The sequence below is a fragment of the Rhodnius prolixus genome, unplaced genomic scaffold, assembly GCF_049639745.1.
Source record: "Rhodnius prolixus isolate KJV_2025 unplaced genomic scaffold, Rpr scaffold_9, whole genome shotgun sequence".
Taxonomy (NCBI): domain Eukaryota; kingdom Metazoa; phylum Arthropoda; class Insecta; order Hemiptera; family Reduviidae; genus Rhodnius; species Rhodnius prolixus.
The window spans coordinates 16,489,739-16,505,367 of NW_027411604.1; the positions used below are offsets into that span (position 1 = coordinate 16,489,739).

The 15,629-nt window shown below is 30.0% G+C and overlaps 1 protein-coding gene, 2 long non-coding RNA genes and 1 pseudogene across 3 annotated transcripts; 1 reads left to right on the forward strand and 3 right to left on the reverse strand.

Moving 5' to 3' along the window:
- Positions 1-4,603: 4,603 nt before the first annotated feature.
- On the reverse strand, positions 4,604-8,580 carry LOC141453920 (ran-specific GTPase-activating protein-like). The gene is made up of 6 exons (XM_074127547.1): positions 8,362-8,580; positions 7,926-8,029; positions 7,703-7,854; positions 5,787-5,915; positions 5,592-5,696; positions 4,604-5,519 (listed from the first exon to the last, which is right to left on the reverse strand). Exons 1-6 carry the CDS (start codon positions 8,389-8,391, stop codon positions 5,326-5,328), a joined length of 714 nt encoding a protein of 237 aa, XP_073983648.1. The 5' UTR covers positions 8,392-8,580; the 3' UTR covers positions 4,604-5,325.
- Positions 8,581-9,067: 487 nt separating this feature from the next.
- On the forward strand, positions 9,068-10,091 carry LOC141453921 (uncharacterized). Its single transcript, XR_012458309.1, has 3 exons — positions 9,068-9,291; positions 9,465-9,615; positions 9,690-10,091. It is a non-coding gene; the product is annotated as an uncharacterized lncRNA (long non-coding RNA).
- Positions 10,092-11,223: 1,132 nt separating this feature from the next.
- LOC141453922 (uncharacterized) lies at positions 11,224-13,015 on the reverse strand. Its single transcript, XR_012458310.1, has 3 exons — positions 12,834-13,015; positions 12,083-12,305; positions 11,224-11,492 (listed from the first exon to the last, which is right to left on the reverse strand). It is a non-coding gene; the product is annotated as an uncharacterized lncRNA (long non-coding RNA).
- Positions 13,016-14,486: 1,471 nt separating this feature from the next.
- LOC141454551 (E3 ubiquitin-protein ligase KCMF1 pseudogene) lies at positions 14,487-15,585 on the reverse strand (annotated as a pseudogene).
- Positions 15,586-15,629: the final 44 nt, after the last annotated feature.

Below are 15,629 nucleotides of genomic sequence, written 5' to 3' on the forward strand. Positions count from 1 at the left end.
TCTCAATAAGCTCCGGGCGTCAATAACCACATAATGTTAAGTAAAGTGTCTTAAATTTAAAACAAAAATAAACCTCTGAATGTACATGTATGTTGTGTATTAACCGAAAATCGTGGAAAGACACTAAGAGGAGACACTAAGGTTTTAGTCTACTTCGAAAACCAGTAGGAAGGATTTATTTACTTTACCTTAAATTTTGTATTCTTATTGCATTCAAGTAGAACTTTTAACATTTTCTCTGAAAATCTATTTCACGCAGTTAAATGATAGAGGTGGAGTTAAGTCACACCACTTCATTATAGTACATTTCGTCATTAAGTTTATAAATTAATAGGAACTCAAAATGTAAGTAAAATACGATTTTGAAGAACTTCGTCAATCGCAAGAACCATATTTTTTATGTAGTTCATGTTTCCATTTTAGTGAACATATAAAATAATGAAGTCAACCATATTTGGAGAATAAATGTTAAATTAATAATTTAAAAAGGATTTTTATTTGATTTACACGAATAGAGCTAAGAGGAAGTAGATGTTCGCACACCATATTTTTCTTCTAATTACTTTAAGCAGAAATATGATTCTACGCCTCAAAAATAAATATGTATATATTAAAGAAAATATCTAATAAAAACTTTCTGCCATTAAATAATCAATTTTGTTTGCAACACCCACAGACTATTTCGTACACTTCGATTTCATTACAATGATATTTTTTTTTATTTCACTAATTTGTTTTAAGTAATCAGCATAATTCTGAAAAGCTAAAAACGAATTTCGCGGCCATTTTAATACTAATACTAGATAGATTAAATGTACTTTATATTCACCCGATTTTTAATACACAAAATATTTGAAAATTTAGATTTACAGTGAATTTACAGGCCTCAGAAGATCTTCGCGAACAGATCACTTCGTATGAGCTAAACACATTTATATTTCACATTTTGATTTTTTTTTAAAAAAAATCAATATTTTATTGAAACAGCCAGTACCTAAATGTTAAATTAAATATGAAATTTACTGTATTTATACTTAAAATTCATTCAGTCCACACCATCTACTACAAAATAATAGGAATATGTATTGAAACAATTTCATAATTCATCGCCCCTACTCTTCTTTCCCAAGTAAAAGTTATTCATCTTCTGGGCATATTTAAAATTTCATCGTTCTCTCTGTATTGGTAAAATTAATAAATAATAATACAAGTATAATAAGAATGACTCCTATTTCTCTTCTTAAGTTAGAGTAGTTCCGTACATTAATACTTTTATTCTCTTATACTTATACTTTAACCATGGAAATAGAAAGCATTGTAATCGTGCATACATTTTTCATTTTGAGTTTTCACAAGAAATAACATGGCGTCTGCACAAAAACTGTTTTTTACGAACTGGCCTACGAGCATTTTTGCATGTCTTAATTCATATGCGGAAAATAGCTTAATGTTCATACACGAAATTCGGAATTCTTAGCAAAAAGAGACCAGCAATAAGCATTTAATCAAAATTTCTCCGCCGTACTTCACTTTGTTGATGTTAAACCATTTCTTTAAAACGATGACTTTTGCTGTATGGATTGGACAATGCCGTTCATTTTACCAGTCTTGGCACGTATATCTCCTTATTCTTGACCAGTTGCGGATTTTCATTCATCAGAGATAGAATTTGAAATCTATTTGAATTGCTTTACCACACTCTACCCTTGCCAGTTCATTATTGTGCAAATAGAAACTATATTGCATTATATTCGAAATCAAAATTGTATAAGTTCAATGTACCATCCTCCAAATAATCGAGTAATTTTATGGTACAGCAAGTGATAGACCTAATATAGGATGCAGAGCTCAAGAAACCGGCATATTCATGCAGCTTAAATTGGCCTACAAACTGTAATCCATGACTCTACAGGTTCAGTACCAGCAAAATTGGTTCGATGGAAAAATATGAGAACACTTCTTACATTATTGTATGAAAATCAGACGCAAATTTAAACCAAAGCCTCAAAAAAACGTGACCTTGTGTTTTACTACTGCAAGTAACGTGCAGTAATTATAACAGCTGACTACCCTCATCCGCATATCAAGAAAAGAATAGCAGAGCAAAATTTACTTGGTATGATGTGACCAAGAGATAACACCCAACACCCACAACGGCTGAAATGAACTCACTTTACGTCACTTACTTCTTAAGTTACAGGACTCCTGCGATTAACATTTGGACTTGAAATGTCACATATTTCATGATTAAAATAGTAGCGCTGTTCCTTATTTGGACGATTTTGAGATTATTTTTTCATACAGTAAGAGATTCGTTTTATTGCGAGAGTGCATAATTCGTCTGGAAATCTTGTAAAGAGAAAATTCTTCTTTACTTTAAATAAATATGAATTTTAAACTAGATGGCGTTTTTCTTAATTTGGGACTTATACATTTTCTAAACTGTTATAATTAATTTGAAAGTCAGATACTTAAAATTAATTTGATATAAAGAAAAAAGAAATAATAAGTACTCGCGATTTAATACCTAAATTTTCATCATCTTAAAAGTAATTTACAATAGAGCAATTACTAATAAAGTATCTCATTAATAAAGTACAAATTTGTTATTTACTTGAAACATATATTTTTTATTCATTTCTAAAACTATAACTTTATATTCTTCTAATGATACCTCGTAAAATGTGAGTATTTTAAGAAATTGTATTTGGTTGATACTCTTAACTTACTTTCATCACTTTATTCTTGGAAATCAACAGAAGAATGAGAAGCTGATGGCCAAGAAATCGGCTGATGGTACAAACTTGATCTATACTTTTTTGGAAATATGTAGAAGAGAAGATCCTTTCTCTTCATTTTCAGCTTAAATCTAAACATTATTATTCTCATCTCCCTCAACTACTTGACATACATATTGATAACATACTTCTCATTCCTCTTGTACTTGTAAATATCTCTGAGGTTTCAGAGGAGAGCTGCTCCACTTTAGAACTTAGTTTTGTCCTCATCACACTTACTAGTTACAAATTTTTGGAGTTATAACATTTTCAATAAAAAACTTGTTAAAAAAATAATAATGCTTTATTATAACAAGAATGATGATGTCATTATTGAAATCTTGATGAAGCCTTCGTTTTAGCATTAGCAATACAGCATACAATCATAAAAGGAAGCCTAATTAGTAATGAATTAATCCAGATAAATGTCACTCACTGTTACTTGAATTAACAAAAATAACTAACAAAAAACTTAATAGGAAAGGGGTTTTTATTACATAAATAATCCCTTCAAAATTCTCGGCAATGACGAATAGGATACAACTTGAGTGGATTGGCAAGCTATCTAGCGGTGTAAATGTTAAAAACAAGACTAACTATATATCTTACGCTATCTACAATCATATACATACTGAATAATTTATTGTTTAATGTTAATTTAGTTAACAATACAGACCCAATCAAATTTTAAAATAATTTATTGAAATAGCTCACGAATATAATTTTATTATTCTGTAACTTTAGGACAGTGTTCAATCGTTATTATGAGAGCCAAATTTTTTCGAAAACCTGAGTACTCTTACATTACACATGTTTGGGTAATCAAAATTTGAAACCCGAAGAACCTACTTTTGTAGCAAAACTTACTATTATTTGAGCTGTTATTTTTGAAAGTGGTATAAGTTCAATTTTAAAAAAAATGAGTTAATGGTAATTTCTTTAAGATATAGACACATTCTTTCCATATTTATTATCATACATTCAATGGAGTACGATTTTTTTTATAAAGTTAACACAAGAATTTTGACTATAAAATGTTATCACAAAAATATTTTTTTTGAAAGTGGAATAAGTCCATTTCTAATAATTATAATTAAAACAACTTTCTTATTGCAATTATTTTTGATTATTGCTAATTCGGTGTACGTTGCTCGTTAGCAGATATTATGATAACTGTAGAAGAAAAATAAGTTTAAAATATTTTTTTAAAGATCCTAACGAAGTAATTTTCATTTTTATATTTTTAATATAACTGAAATTAAAAAAAAATTAACTTGGTTATTCGTGTATTTAAATGTCTTCATTCTAATTATTACTTTTTACATAAAAACCCATTTCAGTAAAGCTAATGTCTATAAAAATATGGACTTAAATTTACTCCTGTTTTTATTTTTTGTAATATGTTATTTTTGAAAGTGCTATTTGTCCATTTGGAGCTAAAAAAAAATGGTTTATTTTGTTAAGAATTGTAATAATTATTATTTCATAATAAAATTTAAAAGGTGTATAGTGTTAATAACATCACTTAAATAGATTAAAGTTTACGAATATTTTTAAATTAATTCAAATGCAAAACCTTAAATAACTCGATACATGGAAAAATGGACTCACTTTGGAAAATGGAATCACTTTCAAAAATAACAGCTCGTTTGTACGCAGGTGCGACGGTCGAACGACAAATGAACGATACACAAAAAAGGAGATCATCTTTGAAGTAAATGAATGGAAACGTGGATGAGGAAATGATGAAAAGAAACCTTACAGACAGAAGGGAACCTCACAAGGATAAGCTGAATAACAATAAAATGTACTTAAAATAGTAAAAATAATTCCTAAACATATGTTTATTCGATATTCAAAATATAAATGGATATAACAAACGTCTTATTAATTCGGTTAATATACAGATTATTTGTTTAATATAATCTAGTCAGAATAAATTTTTTATAATTCATTTAAGTTTAAAAAAGATGAGAAAATATTCATTATATCAATCTTTATTTGATAAAAATATATATCCTTATGTTTGGCACAAAGCTTTTTCTTACTGCCACAACAGTTCACTCTTAATTACTACAAAATTTTTGAAAAATCAATTGTGTATATTACAATTTATACACAATAAATTAATAAGTATTAAATTTTGAGAAAATTCAGTTGTAACACTCATAAATGAAAACTCTTTACAAGTAATAATACACTCAAACATTTTCACACTAACCAATAATCACAAAATATTTGTATAATTTGGTGACAATGCACTCACACCGTCGTCTGCGGTCATCAAAATAAAAAAAAAAAGAGAAGGGGAAAAACTACGAGACAGTAATTTAAAACAACACAAAGTATCGCATACGCACACAATTTTTACATATCAAGTTATCAAGGAACAAAAAATAATAACTGGCATCTAAGGTTAAAAGGCACGTACATAACTAGATTTGAGTCCTCATTATGGTTGATCAAAAAATTTGATGTTACGTTGAAGCATCACTTTTTTTTGAGAGAGGAAAGTTGATGAAATAACTTATTTCAATTTTATTTTTCACTATTTACTTTCTTCGCCATCTTTGCAGTCACCATTTTCACACTTTTCTTTCTTTTCTGCACCATCTTTATTTTCCCCATTTTCTTTAGCATCATTTAAAGTAAGAGATGAAACATCCTTAGCAATATCTTCAGAAATATTATTTGATGAAACGTTAGGTGAATCTTCCCCAGATGAATCTGAAACTGAGTCATCTACTTTTTGAATTGGTATTTAAAAGTTCAGGCAGATATAACTATTTTCTTTAAAAAGATAAAAATTGCAACCTTTTTCGTCTTCTTCTTCACTTTTATCAATTTGATCACAAGTAAAAATGCCTTTTGACACTATTGCTTTTGCTTCTTCAAATTTGTCTTTCCATTTTTTTGCGGCTGCAAATATGTTTAAATAATATAAATTTTTTCGTAAGTATGCAAAGAAAAAACTCTTTATCAAACTGAAATAAATGTTTAAAAATTTACCATCGGCATTCATGAATTTAATAGCCAAAATTTCAACTTTTGGTTCATTATCTGAAACATCAGCCATTGTCGTCCACACCCAAGCACGATCACTTCCATAACTTGGATTTAATTTCATGTCATATGTTACTAAAAATAAAAATAAATAAATAACTGGTTTAACAAATTGCTCCCACTACTCTACAAACTAAGCCAAAATCTGTCTATGTAGAATGGGTGCTATGAAAACTTGAATTCTACCCTACAAATGAATGATCTCAAGAAAACACAGCTTCTTTTCTTCGAAGTTGAGTGCCAGAAGAAATGGAGTAGTGAATCCGTTCTTCTGCAATCAAACTGCAAGTACGGATTTTGTATTTTAGGAGAACTGTGCTGGAAAGTATTTGTGCCATGTTCTCGGACACTACTAGAAAGTTTCCGAGGGAGCGATTCAGAATCAGAATTTGGATTTTTTTAGCTTCATATTTTTTAAATTTTTTATTATCATTTTTTCTTTTTTTTTTAAAGCTATGCAATAACAGTTTCGTATCTCCTATAATAATCAATCTAACTTAAATGGTGGGTTACTTCACAGAACAAATATTTTGTAGACGAAAATGGCCGGCAAAGGGTTTGTAATATTTTTTTAAATTCTAAACAGAATTAATGAAAATTTAATGCAATATATTAATAACCCGATTGGAACCGCTGGGTAACTTCTCCACTCTGATATTTGTGATATGTTGTTTACCCTTGTTGGTTATAACGCCATAAAATGCGTTGATTGTAACTAAATAAAATATTTTTAATAAAAAGATATAATTTGTATACAATTTAAATAAAACACAAAAGATTTTTCGAAAGTTTCTAAATGGAGCTGAAGTTTCTTTTTACGAGCTGAAGTGTAAATGACATGTTGATTTATGAATCTTTGGTCGTTCTAACAACCCTTATACTAAACTTTTTAAACTAATTTGTAAGTTTTTGGTAAGCAGTTTTACCTGCAATTTAATTCACAATAAATTTAAACAATCTGTTCTTGCAACTTATGCAGGCAACACTCTCCATCAAAACTTTCCAAAGAAACAGTTAATATATAAACATAAAAAAGACTAGTTCCATAAATAGATTCTAGTTGTAAACATTCAAAAGATGCAGACCGAAATTTTTACCCTCCGTAGTAAGTACCCATTCAAAACATAAACAATAACACTGACATTCAGTGGAAGGCACTCAAAATATCTTCATTACCAATTTGACACAATAGTAATTTGGACTCAACACATAACATTGAATTGAAAACAGCACTACTACTCTTAGACAGCTCCACTATCTAATTAACCGTTAGTCACTTTTGAAACACCAACACTTCTTTACATCTCTACTCACATTTCTTGCACATGCCCTGTATGGATAGAGGCCAGTAGGACAGCAATGAATAAGCTGTTTTTCCAAAATAAAGTGCTTATCTGGAGTACATACAGGGAGCAGTAAGTACAAACACTCAAATACTTGGTAGTTTAAAGACAGAACATCACAAAGATTTCTACTGCGCCGACTTGAGCAGTAAACAGAGTGAAGACGCCTGAAACGGTAACTACCACTAGACACACTTCAATCGTATCACTATTTTAAAATATGGCAACAACATTTTGCATTAAGTACTTATCTGTTTATTCGTTTTATTTTTGTTTATTTTAGTTTTTTTTTTTTGTAAAGAGAATCAGTTGCCGGTTGAATAAAGGTGTTTTTCTTCTTTTTTCAGCTTTTAAACGTGACGTCTAGTTTATCTAAATTATTTAAGGAAGAGAAATACTCAGTTGAGGAAATATGTAACCTAACGTTAACAAAAGAACTCCATCAGACTAAGGGAAAAAATATAACATTTGATTACCCAGCACACCTAGGCCAACAAATAAATTACGTAATTCGCTTACCATAATGATTTGCACACAACTTGAACGTTTTATCCCGTCTCATAACAACTCTCACAGTATTCAGTTTTGTATTATGAAGAAGTTTTACGTCGCCAGTACCTCGTTCTTTCCATTCCTTTTCAACAGTATCTCGTCGAAATAGCTTAGCTCTCCTAAAGTAAAAACAAAAAATTTATCATTTTGGCTGGAACATGAACACTAATTTTAAGAAGAAATAACTTACTGTTGAATAAGTACTGTTTCTTCTTCTTCCATTGTTTTAATATCGATCTCCGGCAGTGAAATAATAGGTTCAAAATGAGGATCATGTTCCTCCGTAAGAGAATCCTACAAAACCAATAAATAGGTGTTTAAAAAAACAGATCAAAACACTGGAATTCAAAAATATGAGTCCACAATTATATTTCAACGTTTACTTGATTCCAAAAGACCAAGTACTAACAACAACAATAATCACAAAACCAAGAACTATTAATAAGAACAGCAGTAAATGAACAGATTGTGAATAGATCTTCTTTAATGACTTTTTTTACTTCTTAATACAACAACTAACAGAGTTTTTCATTTTTAAAAAGTTGATATATACATGTCAGTAAATTCTAGAAAAATTCAAATAAACGTAAATAAGTGTAACCTTTCACCAATTAATATCTACTTACATCTCCATTTTTCATTGCTGGAAGGCTCATTTTAAATAATTATTAACTAATCTCAACAAAAACTCTATCTTAACTGCACGTATTTAATTGAAAACTCAAAGAAAATAGTAATAATCAATTGAATATCTTAAAAACCTCAATGTTTCCCTTCTAACGGAGTTGTTCGCGGTAGTGGTCTGTTTGAGCGGACTCGGTCCACTAGAACGAATCTAATGATGGAACGTGTTGATTCAAACCCCTATTTTTTAAAAAAGTGATTCCGCCCAAAGTGATAGCTGCTATTCTTGTTTAGATCATTAGATCTAGTTTATGAAATGGTTATTATTTTTGAGATTATATTTAAGTCCTTTGTTTTAATAAATTGGGAATTTTAAACACACACACTTGAATGTGCCAACTTCAGTATTGTTTTCAAGATTTTACTTATTTATGCACTTTTTATATTTGAATAACTTATTCATAATTATTTCATTTAAATAAAATTATTTTCCTGTACAAATGAAAGAATCCATATAATTTTGCTTAAATTCGCACCCCCTCTTATGAAATAAACTCCAACTTCAGAATTAAAGTATTACAAATGCACTAAGTATACAGAAGTAAACTTTAATCATTACTTGGATTCATAATTTTTTGGAAAAAATTATGGTTCATTAACATTTAGAATAACAAGTCCACATATACAACAAATACATGTGTAACCTTCCTCACTAGTCAGCCAGCAAGTGTGCAGACTGCAGAGCGGAGCGTTGTGCGTGGTGGGAGGATTAATGAAATTAAAATACTAAATTATGTCGAACCAGATTAAACTTTTTTCAAGAAGTGTTACCATTTCTGCAAACTTACACAAGATTTGAGTTTAGTTAAAATTATTTATAAATTTCCTGCACTTTCATGAGCATTTTTAACGCTTTGAGTACTGTTGTTCAGGTAGCTCATACATATGTACATTATTTTATATGCAACCTTAAACTATTTTTCTAATAATCATTTTTTTTACCCCGAATAAGTACTTCCAACTTTTACTTGTTTTAATGAAGTATATTTACCTTTTAACCAGTGCTTTCATCCTTAGGCTTTTACGATCTTTTTTCAACTTGCAGCTCCGTTAAGCACAGCTTTCACTTAAAATGATTATTTTCAAGGGTTCCTTCAGTAGCACGACTGTGAAATATGAGGTGATTACCATCCATTCTATTTCCGGTAATAAAAAACAAGGGAATCTACCCTCACCATCTGTGGAATGTTCTTCAGGTAGTCAAATCTATTATTTAAGTATTATTTAAAACGTAAAAGATTTAAAATAATAGAAAACGTTTTTTTCATAGTGAGTCACCAACATAGTTGAATGTTAGTGTAAGGTGGACTTTTATAGGTCTAGAGAGTCACCAGCATGGTTAAATATGAATGTAAGGTAGTCCCATATAAGTCTGGTGAGTCGTTATAATGGTTAAAAATTGCATGTTTTCCTTGTAACGTTATAATTTTTGTTCATTTATTAGCAAAATAATCTGTTTAAACTGTTTGTAAAGATTTTATTAAAATTAATTGCGAAAAAATGTAATAATAATTTTTAAAAAATAGTTATTAATATTGTATTTATTTTTCCCTTTAATCTCTTAATTAATATGAAAACAAAAAAATAATATTCTATTCATCTTAAAAAATTATGAAGGAAATACGAAAAAAATAGAAAAGAAAACCTAAAAAGAAGGTTATAAGTAGCGCTAGAGCCTAGAGAGTGGAAGAAATAAAAAAGAAAACAAAAGAAGGTTAAATATGACTGCCAGAGTCGTGAGAGTGTGTAAGAGAAATAAAAATTTGAAATAGGGCAGCGCGAGCGATCTAGTGGCAACTGGTGGAACTAACTTTTGGTCGACAAGGTAATATGACGCACAGCCATCTTGGATCCTGAGGGTATATAACCAAAATCGCCGCTGGGGTGGGGCGATCATTTGCCTTCCGACCGTCGAAGTGACATCACTGCCATTAATACTTATATTCATGATTCTTTTAAGGGGAAAGGTGAATAAGTTCGACAAGGTAAGATATAGTTTGAAGTGACTAGCAACAGAGCGATGTAACTTACATCACTCAAGTCGTACTGAAGAAAATTCGTGCTTATTTCCCTACCGACCGTCGAAGCGACATCTCCTCTGCCATTAATACTTAAATATTCATGATTGGAAGAGGTGAATAAGTTCGACAAGGTAAGATATAGTTTGAAGTGACGAGCAACAGAGCGATGTAACTTACATCACTCAAGTCGTACTGAAGAAAATTCGTGCTTATTTCCCTACCGACCGTCGAAGCGACATCTCCTCTGCCATTAATACTTAAATATTCATGATTGGAAGAGGTGAATAAGTTCGACAAGGTAAGATATAGTTTGAAGTGACGAGCAACAGAGCGGTGTTGAACCTACATCACTCAAGTCGTATAATATATATTCATGATTCTTTAAGAGAGAGAGGTGAATATGTTCGACAAGGTAAGATATATTTTGAAGTAGCGAGCGACAGAGCGTTGTTACCCCCTACAATACTCAAGTCGTACTGAAGAAAATTTATTTTTGTTGACGTATAAGTTACAACAGTGCTGTCTAGTGGTAATTTGGTAATTTTAGAAACTAGATTTTTGATCTTCCTAAGTGGCGCTCTGTGGCGGATTTTTTAAAACTAATTTTTATTTTTTTAAATTTTTGATATTTTGCGTTCTCTGACGGATTTTTTTAGAACTAATTTTTTATTCCTAGTTTAGTTTTAAACGTTTTTTAGCACTTATTTTTGTATGTTTAATAATTTATGTATGTTTTTTTCTAAAAATAGAATATAAATACTAAGTGTATGTAAAAAAATGCAAATATATAGATTTTTTGTTTAATTAAAGTTTTTATTTATTCTTCTACTAAGCTATACATTATCTTTATAAAGTAATAAATCATATAACTAATTCATTGTGACATAAATATCCATATTGAATAATACATTTTTAATAATTGATTCATAACAAAAATTGTTTTTATATTTTCATTGGATGTTTTCTCAAAGTCTTTTTCATTTCAATTTATTCAATGTCATTTAATGAACAGTTTTGCAGCTTGTTGTACTAACAGCATTGGCTGTTTTAATCTGAAAATTAGTAAATGAAATAATGTTTTTATAAGAGTTAATCTTGAAATAAAAAATTGTTCTATCTAAAGATATTCTATCCAAAAATAAGGTAAATTTCGATGACTTTTTATACTCCCGAATAGAATGGATGGAAATCGACTTACTGGTGTTGCTTCTAGTAAACATACTTTACAAGTAATTTCTCGTTTTAAACACTTGATAAAATCCAAAGGCCTAGATCGGGAATAGAACCCAAAACCACAATAATCTTTTAATCAATATAAATGTATGTAGTTTAAATAAGAAGTACCGTTGGCATGTAATTTTAAATAAAGGCTTTTAAGAACTTAAACCTTGTATTATTAACAGTTAGCTTATTTACCTAAAAAAAAAAAACAACTTTTTTTTAGTTTAAATGTTACAATTTTCGTAAGAAATGTAATGTTTTGCTATATGTACCGCCTAAGCGAAAACAAAATTTAATATTTAAACAAAATTAATATTCTAAGGAAAAGAGATTGTTTGGCCAAATAATAAGTTTTATTAGACTGAAAAAAAGGTAATAGTTTATGTTGTGATACTTAGAACGCATGAAAAACACTACCTACCTCAAACACAGTCGCACATAGGCAGAGTGGCAAGTACATTTTCTTGACTTCTATATACTTCAAAATAGACTTGATGAGTATCATCTAGTATTATCGGAGGGCTGCTGGATGTAGTGAAATCCATAAAGAGATAATCATTTCATGAAAGCTGAGCATTATTAGGCTGCAACCTAGATAAAAAGCTCCTGATTGCAGTATCTACCACTGTACTCATTTCAGCAGGCTATTGAACAAAATTATAGTTCTTACTTCATAGCACTTTAATTTACTTCTAACTAAATATTTCCTTAACAAAAACTTCAACTATTAATCACAGATTAAAAAGAAAAACGTTATAAAAAATAATAAAAAAATATAAGACTAAAAAATTCAACAATTTTTTTAAAAAAATGCATAGACCAATTTATTTTTTAACTGGACAGTTTTAATACGGTAACATACTTGTTCAAAAAATAAAAATGATACTGCCTAACAGATTCTGCGTTTTTATAGGCAGCATTAATGAAGTTTGATCCTTTGTGCAATAAAAAAAGAAAGAAATAGTATTCCTAATTAATAAAAAAAATGCAAGCTTCGTGACCAAAATAATCAACCTAAACAAATGCAAACAATTTAAAAATAGTAAGCTTCACTGAAACCCCTCTTTTATATAGAGGAGTTTGTCTATAGTAAAAGAAAGTATTATTTTTTAAATAATATCTTAAAGTATGATGATTTTGAAATATCTCTAAGCAATAACATTTGTTATTACCTGAATGTGAATATCGTTGATTTTGTCCATCGTAGAACATCGTTTGTTGAATTCCTAACAGATTTTGCTCTTTCATCTATTAACAGCGATAATTTATCAGTTCAAATGTTTACTGGTTGGTGAAATCTGTGTTCACACACGCGGTGAGGTTAAGCGACGGTTCCACAGTGTAGCCAGCTAGCTAGTTTCGTTACTATTTCTTTTCATTGAATGACTTTTTAAGATGAATATTAACTAAATTAAGATGAATAATATAAACCTGTTTATAAATAAAAAGAGTTGCTAGTATAATTTTAAGAGTAAGTAAAAAGTACTTAAAAGTCAAGAATCTGTAGATACACTCAAATTATTTTATCGCAACGTAATAATAAAATTGTCACATAATCTTCAGTTAAGATGTTGGTTACCTAATGAAATCACGAATTGTGCTAGTACCATCTTCATCCTCACCACTCAGTATTACATTAAAAAATTGAGTATTACTAAAATTATAGAGTAGAAGGCCGCATCTGACAAGAAATTAAGCCAGGGGATCTAAATGGTCGAATGCTTTTTCTAATGTTTCTATATGGCTGAAATTACGAGCGGGAGTATAAATAAAATGTTGGCTACTAGATAGTTAGCTACTAGATCAGATGATTTGTGTACTTTTTGGCGTCTAAATAGATTAGTAAAATGTAATGAGGAAGCCATTGTAACTGTTACGAGAAAACGATGAACCTGATGAACTCACCCAAGCATCTTGCCTTATTAGAGAAGAGAACACGAAGAGAGGAATACTAAGGAAAGAAATAGTTGGAGCGATTAGTTGCAGCAAGACCTTAACGGGCATCGCATTGAGTAGTTAGGAACGGATAGGAGACATGAATTTTGGGAAGCCAGGGGTCGCTTAGACCTTATTAGCTCATGGAAAATATGTTAATATTAAAATCAATAACGTGTATTTCCGCTTCTTAACACCGTTTTTGCGGAAGTAAATTTAGTATGAATCTAAATATATTTTTTTTCGAGTGTACATCAATCCTCTATTCCTTAAATTGCTTATTAAATAATGAACCTCCTGCTATCACAGCCCTTAAAATAGAAGAGAGCTGACAGAGCTCATAAGGTTTCTAAATTTAATAAATAATGATAAATATTTCCTTTTTTTAGTATCTTGCAAGTACTGTAAGCCTTAAGTTTTTCCTTCACTTTAATTCTTACGACAGTTTTTATGCATAAACAAATATTTTAAGTGACTATTCACAATAGCTTTTAAGTACTAAACGATAAATCAGAAAAAGTCAATTCAACTCTTGAAGGCATTGGATCTACCTTTATTTTTTTCTGTAGTCCCTTAATGATACCTCATTTCGCCCAAAGAAATAATTGATCTTATTATTAGATCAAAAATTCAATTTGTTTTCAAAATTATATGAATTTGTTATTAAATTCTATCACTATGTAGTACTATGAATTATTTGTTTTAAATTAATAGATTCAGGGGAAAAAACACCAAAGAAGTTGAACAATATTTATGTAAACATTTATTTCTTTTTTTTGTTTATGTTTTGAATCTTAAAATCTGTTATGTTAAAGTAACTACAATTCAGCTTCGAACTCAGAATTCGTTGCTCAAGAACTTACAATTCTAAAAAACAAAATATTGAGTCATTTAACTGAAAAAGCAAAATTGCGTAGAATTTATTCATTAATAACAGTTGGATAAATGGCGAAAGGAATTATGAAATTTTTTTTAAACACTAATTTTATCTCTTCAATCTACGTTTTTATATCCAACCAACGGTGGAATATACTGTTCAGCTGAAGCAGGCGTATTTTGATTCATAGCTTTCAGAATAATTTTTGATATGAATAAGCTTCTATTCGCCCTCTCTTCCTCCAATTTGATTTGTGTACTTTCTGGCAAACAGGATAACAAACTCCCTGGGATTAAAAAATGAGAATGAAATGGTACTATTGTCTGTTGAGAAGCTAAAGATATTCCAGACTGATCAGTAGTTGGTGTTGTATTACTCTGAGGTGTCACACCTACTGTTCTTTTTGTTCCTTTATCAACACTCCTTCCTCGGCTTGGTTGCCTTTCAGGTGGAGCAGAAAGCGAAGAACTTCCCTGAGTTCGTCTAACGCCTGAAAGCTGATTCAAAAATTCAGCAATCGGATCACTGCTATCTCTATTATTTTGTGCACTAAAATTCATATTCGATCTCCTACCTCTTGCTGAGTTGATTCTAGAATTCGGTACAGGAATCCTACGCACTCCATGTCTAGGTGCTTCGTCAAAAAATGATATTAGATCTCTTGAAGGATTGCGATGTTCCAAATTTAGATGACCAATAAAATCTTCTCTTATAACATTTGATCTGCCTAAAGGTCCTGCTGCACAAATAGGGCATATTACCTCAATATTCATTTGTCCATGGTTGGATGTAACGTGATCTACCAAGTCAACTTCTGTAAAACCTTTCTGCCCACAATATGGGCAAGTGAATGATTGAGAAAACTGTAAAGTTGATTCACTAGAATAATATAACTCACAATCACGTCGTGTTAAAATACACTGCACTGGATGGCTATTGACATGGCGTGCAGTTGTGGAATTACTCTCATAACAACGTTCACAGAGATCATAATCGTAACAAATTAAACATTTGTATCTTTTACCTTTAAAATTTTCTGTTAGACAGGAGTCACAACTGATCCCTTCGTGTCGAGACATTACGAAATACAAAGAACCGGAAGAAATATCACTAAACGTTTTTAACTATTATCGCTAATATCGTCATTTGAATGTTT